Here is an 18,854-nt window from a genome sequence, read left to right as displayed (position 1 = left end):
GTTAAATTTAAATGTAAATGAAACAAAAGATTTGGATTAGGAAAACAGTTTCTACAACATGCTTTTTTCAGATACTATGTTATAAAGCTAGTTAAAAACAGTGCTTTTAATACAAAATTTGCAGTACTAGAAAGTCATTACCATCTTTAACTTTGAATTGGTTAAAAAATTACTTTTAAGACCCAAATCCCAAATGGTATTTTATTATGATAGCATAATTCGTGCAGTGGCAAAGTTTATTTTAAATGTGTTTAAAAAATAAAATGCCCTAAGCTTATTTATAGTGCAAAGCAAGACCTTAAGAGCAAAAAGCGAACATTATGTGTTCAATTGCCACTGCTTACAAATTTCCACACCAGGGTGTTTATCATCACACATCTTATTTGGCCCTTGTCCCCTTTCATCTCTGTCAGGAACACATGTCTCTAATTATCACCTATTTTAGACTCATTCATCTTTCTTAGCAAGTGACACTTGGTTTGCTAATCTAACCTATTTGTATTCTCATAACCACATAGATCTTGGCCTCATTCAGTCTCCTTCATCTAGCACTGAACTACAGTATGTGGACTGTGAAAATCACACGTTTATATAACAAAACAGCCCAACAAAAATTGTATCTGTCTTCATATGGCATTGTGCAATTTAAAACCATAACGGACACAAAATTTAATTTGGTTGTTACTATAATTAATAAGAAGATATTGTTCTAAATGTATTCTTTAAAGTTATAAAGGGGTTTGAGCTCAAAAGAAATACAAATTTCTACCCATTCACTCATTACAAGACCCAAAACTGATATCAGGTTGATGATTCTATTTGGTAGATATGAAATGCGAAATAATATATAAATTAGAAAATTACTAAGAAGTATAACATTATATTTTGTGATTGAGTAAGTGGGTATATTTTTAAATTAATCCAAAGTATTCTGTAATGTACCATTTTATTCTTGGTAAATGCTGTTTACTTGTTATTTTTAGAGATGAAACCATACATACATATAATAATATGGTTTCAGGAGCTAAATAATTGTATATGCTTTGTTCCCCCTGGAATGCTATATGTATTACAGTTTATATTAATTAAGTCATACTGACAAAATCATAATGTCTGGATAGTTTACTGTACCAGAGTAAGACCTGGTTAACTTATTACTAAATGTAATATAATACCTTAGATAAATTAAAACAGACATGACTGCTACCATATTAAAACAATGAAAGGAATTTTTAGATGAAAGAATATGTAATGTTGGAAGACATTCCAAACCACCTAGATGGGTCATTCATGAACTAATTCTAAAAGAATAATCAGACTATGCAAGCAAGTGTGCTCTATGATCATATTTTTATTGAAAACTGTTTTATATAAATGTGAACAGATAAGATAAGATCACTTTATTAGCCATATACAATTTCTTGCATTAGGAATTTGTCTTTTTGCATACCCCAGCTTGCTCTCAATGAGACACACAGGACCACAGATGGGGAGAGAGAAGCTTAGGGTCAGAGGGCAGGGTCAAGCCTGCGTGTCAAGGTTTGTAAATATAATTTTAATGTTAATGTTAATATCATTTTCTTTTCTTCTTTTAGTAACGATAATCACTAGATATATTTATATGGTGAAATTGTATCACGGTTACATTAAAATACCAATAAATGTCAATATGCCAGGTGAAATGGATTGCAAAAAAGGTAATGCCTCTTATTTTGTAAGCAACACTTACCGAGGTAGTTGTCATCCTCTGGCTTACCAGAGTAGCTGTGCTGTCTTATATCGATATTAGTTGCTCCCGCTGGAATATGTACAACCACATTATAACCTAAAATGGACATTGAATAAAAGTACATTTTAAAAAAATGTGCTAATATGTATTTGTTATGGTTAAAGATGTCTTAAATGCAGTTTTACAGGTATTGTACAGATAATATGCATTACTTGCTTAGCAACCTAAGGAGTATTCAGAACTAAACTGTCAAGTAACTGATTACTTTACGTTGATGCATGTTCCAAGATAGAACAATATCAGAATTAAAACATAGGACGAGAAGTAAACTGGTAATAACTGTAATCACAAACACAAGCATTAGACTTAACAAATCTAAAATTTAAGATCTTTAAATTATATTAAAAATGTAAATAAAAAATATCCTTAATGGACTGCTCAAGAGTAAAGATATTAAACTAATTCCACCACTCGGGGGCAGCATCTGTAAAGGTTATGTCTCATGCACACCGTGAATCGAATAAAAAATGTAAAATCAAATTTTTTCTAAGATCTCATTTTTACATCAGGAGGGTGGCTCCATTTGCAAGTCAGCAAAGATTTTTAAAATGCTGCCGTAGAGTCAGCCTTTGTAGTCACTAAATATAATTGTTTTAGCTTATACTCATACACTTGAAAATAGATGCATTACATCCTAAGCTGTTTTAACAAGACGGACAAGAATTTTAAATGCAGCAAACATGACTAGATTGAATTTCACAACAGGTTTTTATGTTTAACTTAGCTAACACTTTATTTAATAACTCCACTAATGGCAGGGTGACACTGGAAGCAGAAAAAACAATGTGAAAAGAACCTCGCATTAAGCAAGAATCTTAACAAATTGCAACAGCTGTTCAGAACTCCAGACTTCCAGACTTTTGTTATGCCAGAGGAAAATGCTAGATTGCTTTGTGGAAAAAAAACACACCTTGAAGAACAATTTTACTTTGTCAATATTCTTCACAGTGTAATAACCTTTCAGAACAAACAGGTACAGTTTAAGTCTTCCTGTGCTTCCACATTCCTTTCTAATACTCCTAAATGTAAACTAAATGTCATGAAAAGTCCCTCTTTTCTCTACTACTCAAGTAACAATTGATAACATTGGTAATTAACCAAATTTGAAAGCCTAGTAAAGGACTTTCTAAGTACAATGTCAAATGCTTTCAACTAACAGTATAAGTACATAAGTACATGTAATAAGTGAACTATAAAGCCACAGCAATAATCACCCACATTATAACCCCACTTAGGCTCCAGAAGGATTTCAAACTCCAGTTCTTGTCAATGACCACACAATTCTTTTCAATGACCACACACATCATTTACCACAACCACAAATAAAAACACAATAGTCTTTGAGAGTTACTTCCTAAAAGACTCTAAAGATCTTGTTTCAATCAAGCTTGGCATTCAGGGATTTTAGAGGCTACCTCAAATGGGGAAAAGAGATACTTTGCAGTTGCTGCAAAATAACTGGATTAGTGAAGCAATTTACATTTAAGCCTCAGGGGCACACCTAATCATTTACAAAGGACCTGACAATTTATTTGCACTGTTAGTAAAATGTAACTGCTTGCCTTATCTGGTTACTCTTCCAAAAATGTGGTTTGCTCCACAAAAAAAAAAATCTGCTAAAATACTTTGATTTGATCAGAAGTGAGAAGGAAAGAGACCAAAGCAGTAAAGGCTAACATGGTTCCTCACTAGTGTGTTTGCCTAGTAAAAACTACATTAGCTTGTATTGCATTAATTCTAACAGAGCTTTTTACAGCACATGACAGTTGTAACATCTAATACCTACAAATGTAAAGTGTACTTTGGAGAAGAGAAACCACAAATTAAGATGTGTGCAGAACTACTCTAAAACATTGAGCTGTTGTTTTGGTACAGGCATGTGTTCATGACATTTAAGAGTAAAGCTAATGTTTCAATTGGTATGTGGGGCTGGGATGGTTCTGGGTTTTACTCAAGGAACACATAGGCCCAGGACAAATAGAGCACAACCCCTGACTTGCCCAACATGTATGTACTAAAGGGACACAGATCACAGTGCATACAAGTGGTTTTAAGTACATGTAATTATTTTCATTAAAGTGAGGCTCAGTTTTTCATATACAATTACCATGAATATGTGATTTTATCTTAAAACCTCCAGAACAAAATATAGGCGTACTGCATGTTCAATGTATGTTAGGCTTACTGTTCACGTGCATCTACAGATATTTAAAAATTGTAATATGAGGAAAATATATGTGTGTTAATATTATTAACTTATTTTCAGTTTTAAGGTAAATGTAAAAAAATCAGTTATAGTTTATCATAATCAGGCTTACCATATTGAGCATTATTGAAGGTCCCAGCTAAAGTTTTGCATGACGAGTTATCACCACCGCACACTCCACATTTGTCTCTCCTTGCTTTGGAGTTCAACACATGGTCACATCCAGCTTGCTATAAATGAGAGAAGAAATGGATGCATGAATGAGCAAAGGTATAAGATAAATACTTCTCCAAAACACTTTTGTTTAGAAGAGTGTTTTCATCTCTTCAAATGTAATACTTGAGAGTTTTTTAAAGGGGTGGTATTTAACTCAAGCTAGATATTCAGAGAAATGCAAAAGATTATATTATATTAGTACAAAGTATTTTATTGCTCATAGCATTAGGAGGCCTTATCAATACCCTGCATAATCCTTGTACACAGATGTCATGTGTGTCTGGTCCACACTGGGTTCCATCAATGACGCGATCTTTCAGTTGATAGTAGGCAGTTGTTCCAGCAACTCTGCAGAACAGCTTGCAGCGATCCTTCATGAGAACTGAAAGAAAATGCACAGTGCTCATTAAAACTATTATCTATTTACAAAACTGAAATACAAATTGTGTGATCTACAAACCTCCCTAGACTCATTCACAAAGATTTTGTAAATGTATAAAAAAGACAGGTATAGTAGGTAGTAATCACAAAGGTGTGTACCCCTAATGTAAGCACGCCTAATGGAAATTCATTAGTATAGCTACACATGTAATGTAAGTGCAGAACTAAAGAGTCGACATTCCTAGTCAGTGCATCTTAAGTGATATTGTACGTACTGTAGGCACCACTGACTATAAGCCTATGTACAAAAGGCTTCATGAAGACTTGTCTTGAAAAGTTTTGCAAAACAAAAATGGTCAGAACATGTATTTGAAAATGTATCATAAAAGTGTCAGAAAGTTATGAAAAGGGAGATCAGGAAATAAGGAAAGCTAATGTTCGGTACAGTAAAAAAATAGTACTGTACAGTATATCATGACTATGGTTGATACCTTGGATTAAATCCATGGCCAATATTTCCCAGAAGGACTGAGAATAACTAATATTTAATAAGTATTAAGTGACATTTATAGTCAGCATCTAGCAAATGTGAATGTGTTTTATACCATTTTTGAATTTGAATATAACTGCAGACAACAGTACTGACTTTACTGGACATGAGGACGTCAATAAGAATGACACAGTAGACGTTGTAGGTGCATTGTCTGGCAGAGTTCTTACTTTTTGTGTGGATCAATATGATATTTTTTGTCTGCTTTTTTAGATGTCTTTAAATCTCTGTGGAGGAAATGTGTTATTATTCCCATCCCAAAAACTGCCAGGTCACATGAGTTAAACTACAGGCAAGTGGCTCTCACATTGCTTTCTACCAAAAAGTTTGGAGAGAATACTGAAGCAACACATTATAAAGGAAACACAGAACCCTACTGATCCCCTGCTGTTTTCATATAGGGAAAGGGTAGATGATGCAATAATCACTTTGTTACATACAGTACAGTTTATAAACATCTTAACCAAGCAAAGTCTTGTTTTAAAATGTTGTTTTTTTCTTATTTTAACATTATTCAACCATTCTTACTGGCAAAGAAGTGCTCAGACATTTTCAGATTAAATAGTAACCTGGTTATTTTGCTGCTTTCGATTTTTTTTACATGTTTCAACAGGTAACAGTAGGGAAACTATAGCTTTAGAATGATGAATGGTCCATTCTAAATGATTTTGTTGAATGCTGTGATGAGTTCTCTAAAACAATTAAGATTTCTTAGAAAATGTGCTTCTTTTCTATGAATAATTTACTGAGAGTATCTTAAGGTTTTATTTGTCTGTATGATAACATCAATATTACAAGTAAATACTATGTTGGGGAACATAGTGAACACAAGTAGCAAAACCACTGGAGTAAATCAGATCAATCTTAATACACTGTAGCAGAGTAGCCAGACTTTAAAAGAAGCAGAATTGGTAGCTGATGTGGTTGCCCACTATAGTGCCAGCACTGTTTTTGTGATCTATCTGTATGTGAAGATTCCCTGTATAATGAGTGGGAAATGCCTCAACCACCAAACTGTGTGTACCAATGTTCTTTAAGCTCAGGGCCTGTCTTATTCCTCACACCTTTGCCTGGGTGTAAGAAGTGCCCCTCTGTTAAAAAAAAACACTCATTCTGCATGAAATCTTGAGGATCAACAGGATCTCAGCTCATTACATCAGCTTTCCAGGAGCAAACTACCAAAATGTTTCATTATGCTACCTTCATTTATGAGTGTTATGGTCTGGCAGCATGATCACATCTAATCTCATAATCTTAGTAAGACTGGGCATGTTCAGTACTGGAATGCTGAACCTCTAGATGTTAGAATGTCAGGTTGCCGCTGTTGGTGGATCAGTATATGCTTTCCAAGCCAATACCACAGTGTGGTGACTGGGGGCACTATAGCTGCTATCTTTTAGATGAGACCTTAAACCTAGGTCCTGATCGCTTGGTGATTAAATCTCAAGGTACTGTTTGTAAGAGTGGGGATGTTATCTTCAGTGCCCTGGCTAAATACCCCTTGCACAGTCTGGTCTCCCCAATCCCACCCCTTATTCAATTGGTAAAGTAATTGCTCTGATTTCCCGATCTGCTGTGTAGTGAGTCCACTGGCATATAATGACTACTATGCATCACCCAGATGGGTATTGCACTTCAGTGGTAGTTGAAGTAATCCCCTTTCAGCCTGGGTATTCTTTGGGATGAAAAGTCCTGTACAAATGCAATGTAATATTATTAATATTACAGTTGAGAGGATGTCATTACATTTAAAAACAGAGTTCACATTTACCCAGGTGCAACTTAAACTAAGTTAAAGGTAAACACAGGATCAAAGGGAATTTTCTGGTTTACTCAAGTTAATTAACTTTTTGGTAAATCATTAAGTGTGTTCATCGGTCCAAAAACACAGCACAGAAAAGAGAGAGATGAAGAGAAGACAGAGAAAGGAACAGAAGAAAGGGAGAAGCACCATATCTTGTTCTAAACTCATGCCAGGCAAGATGACCTGCTGATCAGTCTTGTAGTCCAGGTGTTTGTAAAGTAATTTGAACCTTGTTAAAGACAGCTTGCCTTCCTTTTATTTTACGAAACTCTGATTTCCTTAACTGTGGAATCAACAGGCTAAAGACGTTCTCTACAAGTTGGTGATTTTAGAAAACAGAGATAGATTCCCTTTTACTTTTGGGCCTCCAGGTTGGAGGAAGGGAGATATAGCGCTGGGTCATATTCTTTTTATATGGAAGCAAGGTCTGTCGTTTGTTTAGGTTTTGTATTGTTTTTTACATTACATGGTTAGCATTCTTTGTTTTCAGGGTCATTCCAATTTTCTACATAACACAATGTTTATAAATAATATATATAATATAACAGTGTGTAGTTTGTGTGAGTTGTGCTAAATTAATTAATATGTTTGATCTGGTTTACTCTTTCGCCAGAGCTGTGCCAGAACTCATGTGCCTGAAATTATACCTATTAACAGAGTCAAAAAGGGAGTATAAAAACGGGGCTGAGGTACCAGAGGGTGTAGTTGAGGCAACCCCAAGACAAGAAAATCGTGACACTCTCACAAGGAATTCATTAAACTGGCTGCACGTGTGGAAAGACCTATAAAAAGACAGTCAAGAGTAGGGAGGGGTTGTCTAACCAGACCCCTTACAAATTTGGGAAATAGGTTTGACAAAAACTAGATATAATACTTACCTTACTTTGAATTGCAGACTCGATCGAACCCGCGGCTAAGAAAGAAGATGGTTATTGAGTGGACAGGCCTAAACAGGTCACAACCAGGTTGGGATTTCCACTGCTATTTGTTTGGACTGTTTATGAGCAGGTTCCCTGCTATTAAGTGGGATCTGTTACATCTGGTGACGGTGATGGGATACCGCTCAAAATAACATTCAAAAACAGATTTTGTTTTCTGCTTAAACCCTAATTTTGGAGGTGGCTATCACAGTGCTGATTCAGACTGTCGCCATATAAGGAAGATAAGGAAGAACCAGAAAGAGAAGGGCAAATAAAGCAAGTGTATAAAACATAGAAGGAATAGGAAAAGGAGCCTCGGGTTAGCTCAGGAACACAAAACTGCCATCTTGAGTATGTGTAAAGAATCATATTGGGACACCCTCTGGTGTAATAATTTGCAATAACAGTAACTACCAGGAGTATAAGACTGGAAGGGGCTAGGTTAAATCCCGTGTGAAATAAAGTAGCAGCTGTAAATATCGGCCCACGCTGCAATATAAACTCAATTCCTTTCATTCCCCCATATTGCACTGTGTGAGAGCTCAGACTGCCAATGTGATTGGGTTCTCCAGGGCACATTGCCTGGCACTGGCAAGCACTCTATCCTAGGATTCGAACAGATGGGGAGGATATGTAACAGGTTAGTAAAAGAAAAAGTATAAAAATGGGTCTGAGTTGTCTGAGAATGATGTTGAGACACTCCCAAAGCAGGAAAAGTGTCATGGATGTCGGAAGGGATGAACCGTGGAATGGCAAGAGAGCCACAGGCACTCTCACAGGCACAGATGTCGGGAGATGGTGTCCAGCAATAAGAAAAAAGCTCACCATTCTATCACTGATATCAGGAGTATACAACTCGAGGAAAGCCAGGCACTAGGCCTGCTCACAGGCATGGATGTCAGGAGATGATATCCAGCAATGAGAATAGAAGAGCAGGGAAAAAAAGCTCAATATTCTATCACGGATGCCAGAAGTAACAACCCGAGGAGAACCAGGCAGTAGGCCCGCTCACAGGCATGGATGTCGGAAGTGGTATCCCGCAATGAGAATAGGAGAGCCAGCTCAACATTCAATCATGGATGCCGGGAGTGACAACCCGAGGAAAGCCAGGTATTCATACGCGGATGTTGGGACGGCACACCACTGAATGACCTGCTCACAGGCACGGATGTTGGGAGAAGCATCCCTCGATTAGAATAGAAGAACTGAAAAAAAAGGCCCAAAACACTGCAGAAAAACAAAAAGCACCGCTCGTGGGGCCAGGAGATGGCTCAGCATTCTGTCACGGGTGTCGGAAAGGAGGAACGAATGGCAGGAGAGCGAAAAAAGACCCTATGCGTAGAGGCGGGACGGGGGTTAGCCCAGGCTCGGCTGTTCAGGAAATGCTGTATAGAAACCTATGCCCTCAGGCCACGATCATGAGCGAGGAGGAAAGCGTGACCCGGAAGTATATAGCCCCAGACAGAGACACACCAGAAAAACAAGCAAAGCATAGGAAACTAGGGACAAGACAGAGTAAGAGCGCCCTCTAGCTGTAGAGGGCGTGAAAAAAAGTTTACATTCTCATGCACTGTGGCCACAGTTCCCTATAGACAGACAATCAGAATAGACAGGGGTTGTCTAATCAGACCCTCACAAGTCTCTGGAGGGTAAGATCTTAAATCTCAGGAATACAGTTATAGTAAACATTCTGGAAAATATTCTGGTTTGGATAAAAATTAGACATCATCATTACTTTAGTTTGAGTAGCAGACTTGATCATTGCCATGCCATCCTGCCGGTAAGGAGACAGTTACTGAGCACATTGCCCTACACAGAATTGACTGAGCTGGGACTTCCACTGATATGTGTTTAGGTGAAGTGGGAGTTAGGCAAGTATAGGGAGGGAAGGAAAACTTGTTCCAGACACCTCCTCAACACCCACATTATAGGGATGGTTTATGTGCATTTTAATAAAGGTTTAAAGATGTTCATCTATATAGAATGAGATAACATGATTTTATTAATAAAATGAATTTTAAGATGATAAAATGCATTGCAAAAAAACAATCTATGAAAATGATCTGCTTTATACTCCCCTTATCATGAGGTGATCTGCTTTTTTATAACTTGTATATCTGGAAAGGTCAAACAATAAAAGTTTTAAAGTGTATTTTTATAGTGTAAATTTAGTTTTTCTGACATTTTCTCTTCTGATGTAAAACTGTGCCAAACTGTCATTTGCTTTGCCAGAATGTGATCATGTCCAGCTGCACGAGTAAGTGTAATGTTAAATTCTTTATTATTCAGTCTGAAAAAAATAATGCTTTTGTAGGAATAGTACATTCTAACTTCTGATTTTCGGACTATTGAATATGTGGAACTTTGAAAATTACGTGAAAGCTTTTTTCCTTTTCCTGGTTATACACCAGTACAGTGGTCCTCTGCCCTGATCCTGGGTGATCTTTGTCTTTAATTTTACATTCCATTTCAACTGAACTCTCTATCACAATGATAACTTATCTTTGCAAGATTACTAAAACTCTTAAGCCAATGGATAGGGTTAGTGATTTGCATCAATCATGAATAATTCTCTCTGTTTTCAGATGTGTGAAAAGTATATAAATTAAGCTATGCAAAAAAAAGTGTGATTCCCACCTCTGTTTTGACATCATTCATTGGCCACCATTTTCAAAATAAGGAAACAACCATTTCATAAGCCAATTGAGAACAGACTCAACAAAGCTAAATTTCTTAGTGAAAACACTTGAGCAGCAGATTTCTGAAACCAATGTGAGTGCAGAGACAACTTAAAAAGATCTAATCGAGCAAGAAGTACAATTAAAAGCATCAATTAGCCTCAGTGATTAAAAGCTCATTTGGAATGAAAACAAGAAGACACAGGGGTCCTCCAAGACCAGGGCTGAGATCCACTGCATTAGTAGACATGCGGGCTGACCAGTGACCAAAAACAAAAACCACAGTCATTGCTGTGGGACACACTGAGCAGAACTAATGTGTATCAGCGAAAACCAAAGCCCAGTTTTCACAGTATTTTGTAAGCTTTAAAAACACAAGACTTAATTGAAAAAGAATACTCTTGAATAACACAAAATGGAAACAATTCAAAAGTTTTAAAATTCAAGCTCTCCTCCATTGTGAATAGCTGAATATGCTCCACTGTGAATTTGCCATTTTCAGTACTACTTACTGCCACTGTATTTTGGAACCCATCGTACAGTGGGAGGTAGACCATTGATATTAAAATGTTTGCCATCAAACTGAGAGCACTGTTCCTCTCGGAAGTCCTTCCATCCTTTGGGACAAGCCTCAGTATTACACGATCGGAATTTCATACGCCGCCCAACACAGAATTTCCCTCCATTTCGTGGCCTGCAAAACATATTTTAAGATCATCTCCAAAACTTAATATATTATTAACAATTGTGTATTTATACACAGAGCAGTAATAGAAATACAACATTATGTTTCAGTGTTTTCAGAAAAATTAAGTGTAACTCTGTGAGTTGCATAAACACTAAACCACCCTGTGGTTAATAGGCCACAGGTAAACAGAATATTTAACCAGCTGCATGTGATGTCAGGAAAAAATCAAGAAAGTAAAACAGAAAGGGGAGCAACATAACTTGCTTATCAAATGAACAACACCTTTGTGCAATTCTTATTTTGTAGGCTGGACTACATAACCTCAGAATCCTTACAAGCAATGAAGTCAAGTCCTTTTATGTTCAGTCCTCTAAATTGTTGTGTACTACAGATTAGCTGATTAGAGGTCCAAGTGTAATGGAAACAGGAGTCTCTAGTCACCACAGAGCACTGATTAGATGAAGACAACCTGAGTTTACCATGATAACGTCCCAAGACCTTATTGCTGCTCTTATTGCTGTAGGCTTATCCGTATATGACAGCATTGCAGCAGGACAATGTCCTCTTGCTGCTTGTGTAAGAGTGATTTGTGGAGAGACGGAAACGTGAGAATGGCACGGATGCCCTTCTCTCCATATTTGAGATGCTATGATATGTGACATCTGTGTCTCATAAGCCAGTGAACTGGCAAATGCTTGTCAGGACTTTGTGAGATGAATGTATCAGAATTCCATTAGATAGCATGACATTTTAATTTCTAATTATTCTTGCTAAGCTTTGTCCAAAGTTCCTAATACCTTTGTCAAAGGGAAAAAAAGCAACATATTTTTCAAAAACTAGTTTTGTTTTCTTTTCTTTCACAATCATGACTTTAAAGAACAATATGACTCTGGGTAAAAAAAAGGTATAAAGCATCAGGCACAAGCAACAAAAAAGAGGATGGTAAAAAAGCACTCACTCAGGTTTATTACAGTCTCTGGCTGCACTTCTAATTCCTCCTCCACATGATCTGGAGCAGGTGCTGTATGGACCCCATGGCCCCCACTCTCCATGCACTGGTCGCACCTCCATTTCTTTGGTCACACATTTACCATGTCGACAGTGCTGCGTATGGTAATAAAACAGTGACTCTGAGAAAGCGTTGTCATTTCGGAAGCGTGTGTGGAGATATTATCTTTATAGGATTTGAAATTCGGCTTATCCATCCATTCCATCCAATAAAGGACTGAACTCCTTCAGTAATGAAGCTTTCCCATGATCATCTTTTCCGTTTCTGTTTTCTTGTGTATGTGGTTTACATATTCCTAATTCTTTTAGATTATTTTCATAAATTTCCAAGATTATTGGTTACAGTTTTTTTTTTCTCATAATGGTAACATCACAGAAGTCGAAATCAGGAAAAGGTCAACTAACAAAAGAGTCTTTATATCCCCTCAAAATTTGCTTTTCTAATGTCAAAAGGTGAATGTACTTAGGACATCATCTGCCTGTATTAAATCCCACACTGTAAAATTAGTTAAGATTTGCAAAAGTAGATAGAGACCCGTACACGTATATTCTAAAATGATGTGAGATACCAGATAAGAAAGGGAAACTTGAGTTTGAGTCTATACACTGCATGATGACAGACAGGGAAGACCTCACCAAAAAGAGGGTGGAAGAACACATAAGACTTGTGACAAGATTTTGGATTATACACTTTATCTATAGCATATAGATCTTATATGAAGCAGATATGAAATGTCTATCTGAAACATGGATGTGTATTTTTATCTGCAGATAAAGCTTTTTGTTGTTTGTGAAGGAATTACTGACAGAAAGTGCAAACATGACAGGAGATCTATTTAGAGAGCCAGTGTTCATGAAGCAGTGGCACTGTTCTATATTATGTTTAAGAAAAGCTCTGCATTGCAATGTCCTGTTGTAAAAGAAACCCTGCCAAACTTACTTGTAAATAGCCACTTTTATTTATTGTTTTCTTTCTTGTTATCAAGTAACTGTGCTTCAAGACACAAGACAAAAGATGTTACCACTTGGCCAAAAGCAGTTTTATAAATATAGTACACATTTTATTTATGGAGAAATACTCTTTAGAAGTACATGTGTAGATACTTGACTTTATACTGCCTTAGTAGCTTTTAAAAATGTCACACTATCATCAATGTAAACATACACTGAACTAAAGTATGAAAATAAGCAATACATTCTCAGTGCCACATCCTCCTGTATACTTAAAATGTAGTAATATATATATATATTATGAATAACATTTATATATTCATATCAATAATACATCCTTTTAATGGATTTTTCAACACTACTATTATTAAGACAACTTTAATCTCTGCTTCAGTGGAATGCAGGACATAATTGCAACAGGCATACAGTAAGATGTAAAACAGAGTCTGGACACAGAAGCAAAGTCTTGTAAAACATTGATAATTCAAATTCAAATGACAGACCTTTCTGCAGCACAGGTATTAAAGAACATTTTTCTTCCGATTAGAATGTTATTATGTGCTATTACATGAATAACTTTAAGGCCTTATTTAAAAGAACTACAGACTGAATTATAATTATCAGACCTGATTTTGAGTGCAAAAAAGTCCACCTCAGCATATCCATCTAGACCTGCCAATGACATTTATTGAGAAATAATTCTGCAATAAACACACTCTCTATTGCCAGTTTTAAAATACCACATAATATCATAAGACAGATATAGATAAATCTCTCTAAAGGTAAAGGTTAACTAAATTAATATTTACAAATACAAAAAAATAAAGCAGTGAAAGATTACCTTAAACAAACAAAACACAAAAAATAAATAAAATGTAAACAAAACACATGAACATAAATGTTATTCAGGTTATTCAAAAATGAATCTGTAAGTTTTGCTAATAAAATATATTGTAGTAAAAGAAAAGTTACACATCGTCAGGCATTAAAAAATGAAGTCGCTGTTAAAGCTCCATTAAAGGCAGATGGAATATATTTTTGAAACTGACACGCAACACAAAACTGAGAATCACACTGATCTGCACAGAGCAGATGGATGTTCCAGTTACAATTACATTATTTTCCACATACCTGATTAGATTTAGTTTCCATTCTCTTTCAACAGTGTAACAATGCACCACAGCTGCAGTACATTTTTGGCAATTCAATTATCCTAATAAATATGTTTAATTCAGTCCTGCTTCTGATTTTACAAATGTGCTTCACTCATTCTGCTTTCTAATTCAATGTCCTTAAAGTCTACTGTATATTCTGTGTCATATTACCACAAAGAGAAGACTATGACAAATGCCATGAAGGAACAGTAGCCCTCATATATTAAACCTAGAAAGCTGCTACAAATTAGTGCACTGACACTTTAAATTTTTGACACTTGATTGTGGGTATTAAATGCTGTCAGTTGGATATTAATCAGGACATTTTGCTACGGAAACAACAGTAGATGTTGAATACAGAAGGTGAGAAGAAGCTGCCTGTCAGTCAGAAAAACACACAAGCAACAAGCCAAATCATATGATGGTTCTTAAACTTCATAAGCCAAGAGCTGGGAGGTGTACATACTGAGATTTTCACAATACAGGCTGTCACTGTGGTCAAAATGTAGAAACAAAAACAAAAGGTGGATTAAACTCACCAAAGTAAACACTCTAGGAGTTATATAGCAATACATTCTTATTTTAACATCATCATTGACCAAACAAAGAAAGGTTCAATAATGTTGTAATCTTTCCTGTTAGCATTATAAACCATGGTTTTGAATAATGCAAGAATTTCGGTATTTAAAATGCATGAACTGTGTATAATCTTCGGGAATATATTAATTAAGGTAAGTCAGCCAGGTTTATGATTTTTTAACAAGGCTAAAATGGTGTTCTAAGTGTTATTAGTATATAATTTTATTTTCATTGTCTACTTTATCAATTGTCATTTTTAAAATCTAAAAGCTAATGACATATTCACATCACAATATATGTTTTACATATATTTTTTGCTGATGACATATTAAATCGGGATTTCACTGAACAGTCCAAAAATGACCATGGACTTTGAAGTCATAGGATATCCAGAAGTTGAAAAACAAGTTAAGAACAAGTTAATGTTTGTGATTACATGAAGCAATCTGCAGCTCCTCCTGTTATTTATATTTACCTTTACCTTTGCTTTTTTCTCATTTGCATTTTGTCATTTCTCATTATTTAATAGAAATTGATGTGGCAACAACTCTTTTCTCCTGCTTTCACTGAATTGTTCATTAGACAATTACAGTACATTGTACCTCCATATGATATTGGCAGCTGCCAATTTTCTATCCCTGTGTGCTGCTTTCTTAAATACAACAGAGGAAAGAATGTCTGTTAGGTATTACTATGTTTTCTGTCCCATTGTCACACATGTCATGAAGATATGAAATTGAATCCTCAGTCCATAAACTAACATAAATTATACCTCTGTTAAAAATACAGAGCTTTAGCAATTTGCAACCAATAGCTAAGTTACCATATCAAAATTGATGTATAATACTGAAACAGTTATTGTTACAATCACTAATTCACTAATGATTTACTGATGAGTGTAACAATATTTTATGCATTCTTGTCCTGCTGGACCTCAGTGTTGCTTTTGATGCTGTTGAGCATCTAAACTGAATAAATTAGAAAAGGTTGTTATTACAGAATACCCTTGCCCAGCACATTAGCTACATATTTCCATAGTGGCATGTTAGGCAAATCCAAATTGAAGAAACTTAACACCTCATGTAATAAATAAGGATACTGTATGTGAATGTGGCAGTGCAAAGTCACCCATTAATATCTACAGTATATATCTACAGTCGATATAGAAAGTCACCACACCCTTTCAAAAAGTTCACCTTTTGTTGACCTAAAGCCCAAAAAGAACACAAATAAAATCAGATTTTTTCCCACTTTTACTTACAAATTGTACCTTGCAACATCCAGGTTAAAAAAAGAAAGCAAAACTTCTGAAAAAAAGTAGAATAACTGGGTTGAATAAGAGACCCCCCCCCTGAGGTAATACTTGGTGGTTTGCTTGGATGACACCTTGAGTCTGTTTGGATACATCTCTACCAACTTTGCACACCTAGAGGCAGGAATATTTGCCTATTCCTCCTTACAAAATTGTTCAAGCTCAGTCAAACTGCGTGGTGACCATTGATGGACTGCCCTCTTCAAGTCATTCCAAAGATTTTCGATGGGATTTAGGTCGGGGCTCTGACTAGGCCACTCAAGGACATTCACCTTCCTGTCCTTCAGCCACTGTATGGTTGCCTTGGTGGTGTGCTTTGGGTCATTGTCATGTTGAAAGGTGAACCGTCTTCCCGTTTTCAACTTCCTGGCTGCAGGTTTTCTTCAAGAATTTGCCTGTATTTTGCACCATCCATCTTCCCTTCTATCCTGACAAGTACCACAGTCCTAGCTGGAGAAAAACACCCCCACAACAGGATACTGCCACCACCATGCATTATTGTAGGAATGGTGTTCTTTGGATGGTAAGATGTATTGGGTTTTCGCCAGATGTACCGTTTTGCATCCGGTCAAAAAGTTTGGCTTCGGCCACAGAATCTTTAAGGTGCTTTTTAGCAAAACATAAACAAGACTTGATGTGACCTTTAAGGAGTGGCTTTTTTCTTGTCACCCTCCTATACAGGCGAGATTTGTGGAGCGCTTGTGATATTGTTGTCACATGCACACAATGACCAGTCTTTGCCATTAAGGCCTGTAGCTCATTCAAAGTTGCCATCGGCCTCTTGGTAGTCTCTCTGATCAGTCTCCTTCTTGCTTGGTCATCCAGTTTGGAGGGAAGGCCTGATCTAGGCAAGGTCTGGGTGGTACCATACGCCTTCCACTTCATAATGATGGTCTTCACTGTGCTCCAAGGGATACTTAAAGCCTTTCAAATGCTTTTATAGCCATCCACAACTTTATCTCAAAAGTTCTTTTGAAAGCACCTTTCTACCCATAGTGGATTCTTTGCTTTGAAATGCACATTCAAGCAGTGGGATCCTCTAGAAACAGCTGCTTTTATTCTGAACTAATCAAAATCACCACAACTGATCACAGGTGGGAGCCAATTAGTTTGGTGTATAGTTTGTAAAGTGATTGGTTATACCTGAGCAAGTTTACAAATGCAATTGTAAGGGAGGTGTTTTTGTTTAACTTGGCTAATGTGGGTTACTGTGTATAAATAAAAATGGAACAAGCCTAATCTAATGTGTTTTTATGTGCATACAACAGAAGTGTCATACAACAAAAGGTACACATTTTGAAAGGGGGTGGTGACTTTCTATATCCAGTGTATAGTATTGCACACAAATAAATGGTCCTACCAATACTGTCTTGTCTATGAAATTAAAATATAATAAAATAATATTTACATTGTACAATGAGAGCATTTAAATGATGATGAGGAAGGGTATTGGTGATGATGATGTACTTGGAAGTTGAGGACTTGTTTTTCCGCTAATGTCATAAACTTATTTTTCTTCCCTATACTACTACGTTCAAATGCTGTCATGCTGCTTGGTAAGTGCAATAACCAAAACAAATGTACAATAAAAATGGTCAAAAAAGGCCATCACAACTTCACTGAACTTCTCACGATGACAGTTTCCATGAGACTGACAAAGAGGAGTGTAGAAAATGTTGGAGAATTTTCTCAAAGATTCTAAAGTGAGCATTACCATGGATTTTGTCAGACCATGTATGACTACGTGTAGTCACATCTTCTAAATTCAAGTATGTACTAATGAAACTGCTTTATCATCGTCTAAATCTTACCTAATAGAATACAGTTTGTTCAAACTGGACATTGTTCCTTCTTGAGAATGTTGGTCATATCTGGTATCCTGCAGGGCACTGTCCTCCCAAAGTATTGGGACAGTAAATCAAAACTGTATTTTTTGTTTACAGTCAAGCAAATTTAGTTTGTAAGTCTTCAAGGGACCATAAGCATTGGGACACATATATTTCATGTAAAGTTCAGAGTATCAGCATTTGCTAGCATATCCCTTTGAAGCAATAACTGCATGAACTCTGCAACCCTTTGATCTCATCAAACTCAAATATGTGTTGCTTTACCAAGCATTTGTTGCAGCCATTTTGAGATTTTCAGACTTTATTTTTTTGCTCGATATAAAAATTACATGTTCAATTGGATTTAAATCTAGGAAATTATTTGACTACACTATAATTATCCACAACAACGTATTTGCATAGACTCTGTGTTTTGGGTCATTCTTATACTGCATGTGGCAGGTCAATCCAATATGTATTTTGTTTGAAGTATTTTATTTGCTCTTTATAAGCATGCAAAATGTTTCTTTAAATGTCTGAATTAAATCTGCTACTTCCGTAAATAGACAGCCATGCATGCCAAAAACTTGACTTATCTCCACTATACCTCAGGGAGGAAGTAGTATTCTTTGGAGAACCTGTATCTTCTTTTTTTCCACACTTTAATATTTCCATGACTTTGGTAATGGATGATCTTATTCTCAATTTCTCATAAACAGTTTATGTTCTTGTTGATGAGAAATTTACATCTTGAAGTACAGCCTTTGTAATTCCCCTAGCTCAGTGTTGTGC

At 36.2% G+C, this 18,854-nt stretch overlaps 1 protein-coding gene across 2 annotated transcripts in view; it reads right to left on the bottom strand.

The window, feature by feature from the left end:
• LOC148829504 (A disintegrin and metalloproteinase with thrombospondin motifs 20) overlaps positions 1–18,854 on the bottom strand; it is a 155,509-nt gene that overhangs the window by 59,317 nt on the left and 77,338 nt on the right. For both annotated transcript variants that reach the window (XM_088924181.1, XM_088924182.1), the window contains exons 12-16: positions 12,191–12,336; positions 11,057–11,238; positions 4,457–4,593; positions 4,108–4,225; positions 1,730–1,825 (exon numbers count right to left, since the gene is read on the bottom strand). In XM_088924181.1, the coding sequence (XP_088780307.1) occupies positions 1,730–1,825; positions 4,108–4,225; positions 4,457–4,593; positions 11,057–11,238; positions 12,191–12,336 (679 nt within the window). The remainder of the gene's footprint in view (positions 1–1,729; positions 1,826–4,107; positions 4,226–4,456; positions 4,594–11,056; positions 11,239–12,190; positions 12,337–18,854) is intronic.

The sequence above is a fragment of the Atractosteus spatula genome, chromosome 8 (assembly GCF_055471065.1).
Source record: "Atractosteus spatula isolate fAtrSpa1 chromosome 8, fAtrSpa1.hap1, whole genome shotgun sequence".
Taxonomy (NCBI): Eukaryota; Metazoa; Chordata; class Actinopteri; order Semionotiformes; family Lepisosteidae; genus Atractosteus; species Atractosteus spatula.
This window is presented reverse-complemented; position numbering and strand designations above follow the sequence as displayed.